General features: G+C 62.3%; 2 protein-coding genes across 2 annotated transcripts in view; one reads left to right on the top strand and one right to left on the bottom strand.

Annotated features, from left to right (window-relative positions):
* SIX5 (SIX homeobox 5) overlaps positions 1 to 3,783 on the top strand; it is a 4,487-nt gene extending 704 nt beyond the window's left edge. Inside the window, exons 2-4 of the mRNA XM_010852703.1 lie at positions 12 to 500; positions 1,462 to 2,258; positions 2,517 to 3,783. Of these exons, the coding sequence (XP_010851005.1) occupies positions 12 to 500; positions 1,462 to 2,258; positions 2,517 to 3,133 (1,903 nt within the window). The 3' untranslated portion in view covers positions 3,134 to 3,783. The remainder of the gene's footprint in view (positions 1 to 11; positions 501 to 1,461; positions 2,259 to 2,516) is intronic.
* LOC104997783 (basic helix-loop-helix and HMG box domain-containing protein 1-like) overlaps positions 3,494 to 6,538 on the bottom strand; it is a 36,377-nt gene continuing 33,332 nt past the window's right edge. Inside the window, exons 11-16 of the mRNA XM_010852702.1 lie at positions 6,446 to 6,518; positions 6,112 to 6,353; positions 5,172 to 5,261; positions 4,407 to 4,568; positions 3,799 to 3,875; positions 3,494 to 3,573 (exon numbers count right to left, since the gene is read on the bottom strand). Coding sequence (XP_010851004.1) covers positions 3,494 to 3,573; positions 3,799 to 3,875; positions 4,407 to 4,568; positions 5,172 to 5,261; positions 6,112 to 6,353; positions 6,446 to 6,518 — 724 coding nt within the window. The remainder of the gene's footprint in view (positions 3,574 to 3,798; positions 3,876 to 4,406; positions 4,569 to 5,171; positions 5,262 to 6,111; positions 6,354 to 6,445; positions 6,519 to 6,538) is intronic.

Here is a 6,538-nt window from a genome sequence, read left to right as displayed (position 1 = left end):
CTCTCGAGCAGCCGCTTGAGCCGCTTCCTGGGCGCACTGCCCCCGGCCGAGCGCCTACGTGGCAGCGATCCTGTGCTGCGCGCTCGGGCCCTGGTTGCCTTCCAGCGAGGCGAGTACGCCGAGCTCTACCGGCTGCTCGAGAGCCGCCCCTTCCCCGCCGCCCACCACGCCTTCCTTCAGGACCTCTACCTGCGCGCGCGCTACCACGAGGCCGAGCGGGCCCGCGGCCGCGCGCTGGGCGCGGTGGACAAGTACCGTCTGCGCAAGAAATTCCCGCTGCCCAAGACCATCTGGGACGGCGAGGAGACCGTCTACTGCTTCAAGGAGCGCTCCCGCGCCGCGCTGAAGGCCTGCTATCGCGGCAACCGCTACCCCACGCCGGACGAGAAGCGCCGCCTGGCCACGCTCACCGGCCTCTCGCTCACGCAAGTCAGCAACTGGTTCAAGAACCGACGACAGCGCGACCGGACCGGGGGCAGCGGCGGCGCGCCCTGCAAGAGGTGAGGGGCCCGGGGCGGCGCTAGTCCGGCTTTCCCGGGGACGTACCCCCTCTCCCAGACCCGTTGTCCTCGGACACCCCCCCGCTCACACCCTCAGGCGCCCGCCGAGCGCGAGGAATCCGCGTGGATTAACTAGGCACTCGCCCAGCCCTCCACCCTGACACCGCTGCTCCTCTCGCAGAGGCTGGGGAGACCGCCTCCCTCTACTCCACTCAAGGCTCCGTCCCAGATCCCATCCGCGCCCGCGGCTAGACTTGGGGGCGGCAGTGAGAAAAAGGGGCTGCGGGAAAGGAGTGGCCTTTGTCCTCGCTCCCGGGCGTAGGGGCTTCTTCAGGCCCCTTCGCGGCCAGTCCCTCCCTGACCGCGGCTGTCTCTTTGTCTCTCCCGCCCCACCCCCCAGGGCCCAAACAGCGTGGTCCGTCGTCTGTCTTTGTTGTGAAACGTGAACCTTCCCCAGCTCCGGTTTCCCTGTAACCCAAGCCCTTCCCCTCCCACCCTGCGCGCCGGCCTCTCGCTCCTTCTCCGACGCCCGGGGGGAAGGGAAAGGGGGGGTTGGGCACCGGGAACTGAGCTGGCGAATCCCTCCTTAGTGTCTCCAAAGCCACTCGGCTGTTTTCAGGCGGACTCTGGAGACTTCGGGCAACCCGGTTCCTCAGCCTCCCGGATCCTAAAGCCGAGGAGTTGGGAGAGGAGGGTCCCCTCTCACCCTCAGCGTTCAGCTTGAACCTTTGGGCAGTGGTATCAGGACCAGGCTTGCAGGGACTCCTCCCTGGGGTCTCAGAGAGGAGGTTTCATTAACTCTCTGAAATTGCTCACAAAATGTTGGGCTGGGGAACATGGGGAGGCAGTGGGTGGCTTGTGCTTCCTCGGAGCACTTTGCCGCTGGCTCCAGGCAGGAATGGGGCTGGCCTGAGGGGAAACACAGCATGAGTCCACCACTCACAATCCTCTCTCTGGCCAGCGAGTCTGATGGAAACCCCACTACTGAGGACGAGTCCAGCCGCAGTCCTGAGGACCTGGAGAGGGGGGCGGCTCCGGCGGCTGCCGAGGGCCCAGCGCCAGGCTCCATATTCCTGGCCGGGGCCTCCCCTCCCGCACCGTGCCCTGCCTCCTCCTCCATCCTGGTGAATGGGAGCTTCCTGGCAGCCGGCAGCTCTCCAGCAGTGCTCCTCAATGGGAGCCCCGTCATCATCAACAGCCTGGCCCTGGGCGAGGCCTCCGGCCTGGGCCCCCTGCTGCTCACTGGGGGTGCCCCTGCTCCACAGCCTAGCCCCCAAGGGGCCAGCGAGGGCAAGACCTCCCTGGTCCTGGACCCTCAGACCGGGGAGGTTCGACTGGAGGAGGCTCAGCCTGAAGCCCCGGAGACCAAGGGGGCTCAGGTGACTGCTTCAGGGCCCTCTGGAGAGGAGGTCCCTACGCCTCTGCCCCAAGTGGTGCCTGGCCCCCCTACGGCAGCCACATTTCCACTGCCCCCAGGACCAGTGACTTCCATGGCTGCTCCCCAAGTGGTGCCACTTTCCCCACCCCCTGGCTACCCTGCTGGCCTGGGCCCCACCTCCCCGCTGTTGAATCTGCCCCAGGTGGTGCCCACCTCACAGGTGGTGACCCTGCCCCAGGCTGTGGGGCCGCTGCAGCTGTTGGCAGCTGGGCCAGGCAGCCCAGTGAAGGTGGCTGGTGCCTCGGGCCCTGCCAACGTGCACCTGATCAACTCCAGCGTGGGCGTGACTGCGCTGCAGCTGCCTTCGGCCACTACCCCAGGTAACCCCTTCTGGTGGCTGGGTGGGGGGGTGCACTTGTTTTGGGGAGGAGGGTGCTGCTGGTGCGCCTCCTGGGACTGCAGTGGGGGGAAGGGAGCTCTTCCCTGGCGGGTCCCAGACGCTCCTGAGGCTCAGGCCAGAAAGACTTGGCCTCACCCTGACCCTGAAGGGGCTCCTTCTGCCTCTGGTTAATCCCTGTGCCTGCCCTCCATAGGCTTCATCCTCACTTGGGCGCCTTGGCTCCCCCCTCTCCCCACAGGAAACTTCCTGCTGGCCAACCCTGTGTCTGGCAGTCCCATCGTGACAGGTGTGGCCGTGCAGCAGGGCAAGATCATCCTCACCGCCACTTTCCCCACCAGCATGCTGGTCTCCCAGGTCCTGCCACCCGCCCCTAGCCTGGCCCTGCCCCTGAAGCCGGACACAGCCATCTCGGTGCCTGAAGGAGCCCTCCCGGTGGCCACCAGCCCCGCTCTTCCGGAGGCCCACGCCTTAGGCGCACTTCCTGCACAGCAGCAACCCCAGCCGCCCCCTACCCCCACTGCCTCCGCGCCTAGCCTGCCCTTCTCCCCAGACTCCTCTGGCCTCCTGCCCAGTTTCCCGGCACCCCCGCCCGAGGGGCTGCTGCTGTCGCCCGCAGCCGTGCCCATCTGGCCAGCTGGGCTGGAACTGAGCGCCGGCACGGAGGGGCTGCTAGAGGAAGAGAAGGGGCTGGGAACACAGGCCCCCCACACCGTGCTGAGGCTGCCAGACCCTGACCCCGAGGGGCTGCTCCTGGGGGCCACCGCGGGGGGCGAGGTGGACGAGGGGCTGGAAGCTGAGACCAAGGTCCTGACGCAGCTACAGTCAGTGCCTGTGGAAGAGCCCTTGGAACTGTGACCCGCTGGCCCCCAGGCCTCCCCTGACAATGGTGCTCAAAATCCAGGCAGGGAGGAGGGACCCTCACAGCGGCTGCTGTCTACCCACACACACTACACCCTCCCAGGCCGGGCACTCAACCTCTCCGTGCCCTGGAGGTCCACTCCTCGGACAGGATGCTGCCTCTGTTACAGCCCTCTCCTTGGTCTATATGGGGAGATTTGGGGATCCTGACTCAGGGGCTCTGCCCCCCCTTGACCTGGTACTAGCTGTGAGCTGAAAGCCCTGCCGAACGGCTGAATTTCCCCTGCCCCCTACCCCCAGCCCTCTCCCTATCACTCCCTGAAACACTATTAATAGCTCCACTGATGTTCAGCGTTCTCAGAACTGCTTGGAATCCAGGGTGGAGGACGGGCAGTCCTGTGCCCAGAGACTCATGGACCCTCCCAGCTGGGCCCTTCCTGCCCACAGGTGTAGGGGGTGTGGGCCGGGGTCCTCAGTTAGCACCTCCTGGACTAGAGTCCCCGGTACCTTGTCCAGCCCCAGACCAAAGATCCCCGACCACCGGGGCAACCCTGACCCCTGTGTCTAGTTTGTATCCTAAATCTTTATTTTTCTAGGACATGTTATGCCTTCATTTCCATTAAAATAAACAGACAACTAGAACCTCCGGGGGTGTGGGTTACCTTCCAACAACTTGCCCAAAGAAAAGCTAAAGTACAGAGAGCACACCTTGAGTTTCTGGCTTTGTGATCCATGCTCCCTGAGTGGAGACAGGCCTGAAGGTCAGATTGGAGGAGCTGTTTGGGGAGGTGTCTGCGGAGAATAGAGCTGAGGAAGAGGGCCCAGGGCAGCTGGCCTTGTCTCTTGCTGGTAACAAAGTTTTATTTCATTGAAAACAATAAATAATCTATAAATAGAATAGGGTAAGAGGAGGAAAGTGAGGTGAGATTGAACAGGGTGGAAAGCATTGGATTCTGGGCTGGGCAGTGGACAGGCAGAGGGAAACTTCGCCTCCCTGCATTTCATTTGGGTGGGAGGGGGGCTCCTTCCACCCTCTCTGTAGCTTCTCTGATTCCCCTGCCCAGAGTAGAAGGGGGCTGTGAGAGGCTTGCCAACCTTGGGGCAGAAGTTCAGACTGCCCCATACAAGGCAAACACAAAGCATCGGGATCAATAAATAACGCCACCTGCCAACCTGGGGGGCCTGCACTAGCGGGGGTGAGGCCCAGGAAACCATCACCGGCTCCTGGTTTCAACAACAGCAGGGCCCAAGGGAGGATGCGCACCCTCACCCTTGCTGAGACTCCGGAGAGACTGGGTCTGGGAAGCCTCGGGCCTTCTCAGCCAGCAGCTGGTAGAAGGGTTTGGGGGTCTCCCAGTCCTCGTCCTCACTGCTGGAGCTGTCCTGCTTCACGATCCGGTTGTGCTGGCGGCTGAACCTGCGCGCCTTGGTGCTGGGGGAGAGGTGGCAGGATGGGTGGGTTTCCTCCGTCTCACCTCTGCCCCACCCCCCGTGCTCTGAGCTCGGTAGTGACCAGGGCCTGGGCTGGGGATGGCCAGGGCTTTATTCGGCTCCACCAGGAAAGCGCTAGCTCCTTGAAGACCTGTTAAGATCTGCGCACACGCTTGTTTTTCCGGAGAGGGGTGCAACTGAGGACTGGGCAGGTGGCAGCAATTTGAAGTTGGTGGAGAAGAGGGGTTTCAGGAGGGGGGGATGTCGAGACGGGGAGAGGAGGAGGCCAAGCGACAGGGCGTTAAGACAGTTTCCTGCTCTGAGAAACTCCCTAAAGCAGAGAGCACAAAGGAAGTTCAGGGCCAAGAGGGTCCAAATCGAGAATTCAGCTATTTGCCCTTCTAAGTTCCAGGCAGGCGTGGAGCACCCCTCTGCTTTTGTTCCCCCAACTCTTCCATAAACTTTGGAGACACCCAGATCTCCCATCTGAGGAGACTCCCACCCTGTTTCCAACATCATGAAGCTCAAGGCTCTTAATGATTTTCAGAGGAGCAGGGAGGGCCCTAGCGTCCACCACCCATGCCTCTGGGCAGGGGCTTCTCACCAGTATGGTTTTCGCTCCTGCAGGGTCATCACCCGCCAGAGTTGGGCCAGCTCCTTGGTGGCGGCCGTGGATGCGGTCCCAGGGCAGGCTCTGTGGCAGGAGCGGGGAGGAGGTAAGGAGGTGCCTGCAGCCCTGCCTGGCTTGGGCAAAGGGCCAACCATACAAGGGGCCCTGGCCCTCCCAGAGCCTTGACTTTCTCATCTGAGAACTCAGATCTTCCCATGTTGCCCAGAAAGGCTTCCCTTTCGTGCCTCCTGGAACGGAGGTGACAGAGGAGGGAGCTGGACTAAAGGGTGGCTGGAGAGGGGCCACCCGATGTTCTAGGGTCTGTGTCTGCGGCTCAGATAGGAGCACCAGCTCTTCCCCACTGAGGCTCGAGGGGCCTCCCCCACTCCCAGCTTCAGGCTGGCAATGATTGTTCAGGGTTGGGCGCTTGACAGATCCCATCAAGTTCAGCTCCAAGAACTTCTGCTTGAAACCTTAGAAATGAAGAGCTGTCTTCCCGTTGGGTTGCTGGGGTAGGAGACAGGACATGAGCCTGAAGCTCCTAGGTAGGGGTGAGCGCGCTCCCGACCCGGCCCAGCAGGGATGGAGCTTGAAGCCAAGAGGAACACAGAGTCCAGAAGGGGGTGAAGATCCAAGAGCATCACAGGAGTCTTAGGACCAGCCACGGCTGAAGGTGGAGCCTCTTTTTTCAGATTATAGTAATTAATTAATTATATTAATCAGCTATATCAATTATATAAGTTAATATTAGCCAATTAATTTCCTTTTTTTCATAAGTCTGAGGCGGGTTTCACTGCCTACAACGCACGGGGCCAAGGGAGGCGGGTGCAAGCGTGGTGGGGGAGCGTATCAGCAGCAGAGGGCGGCCTAGCCTTGGGAGTGGATGGACAGTGAGGCAGGGCCCCTTTCAGGGTCGAAGAGGATGCCCACTCACCGGATGTACTGCTTCCGGTTCATCCTGCAGAACATGATGAAGCCGTTGACACACTTCTTCTTCATCTGGGGGGTGCCAGGGGCTTTTTTGCTCTCCTTGGACTTGGGGGGACGCCGGCTGGCCCGGCCCTTCCTGGCCTTCCTCCCGGCCATGGGCAGGGGCGAGACCCGCCGGGTAGGGGTCCACGTGTAGTCCCCGTCGTCACTGGAGGACTGCAGGCCCTCGAGGTCAGCCTGAGTGTCCTGGTGGGGAGCATAGAGAGGTGAGGGGGCCGAAGGTGAGGGCCGGCAGGAGACCTGGACTGACCCGGCCAATGGCTGTCCGTCTCCCTCACCTCCTGCTGCCTCCACACCAAGTCTGGGTCCATGTCCTCCGAGCCGGGGCTGGACGGCACCTTGCTGTTTTCACTCAGCGAGAGGTAGCAGGG

This window comes from Bison bison, unplaced genomic scaffold (assembly GCF_000754665.1).
Source record: "Bison bison bison isolate TAMUID 2011002044 unplaced genomic scaffold, Bison_UMD1.0 scf7180017864313, whole genome shotgun sequence".
Taxonomy (NCBI): Eukaryota; Metazoa; Chordata; class Mammalia; order Artiodactyla; family Bovidae; genus Bison; species Bison bison.
Note: the sequence above shows the minus strand (reverse complement) of the source record. Positions and strands in the feature narration are given on the sequence as shown.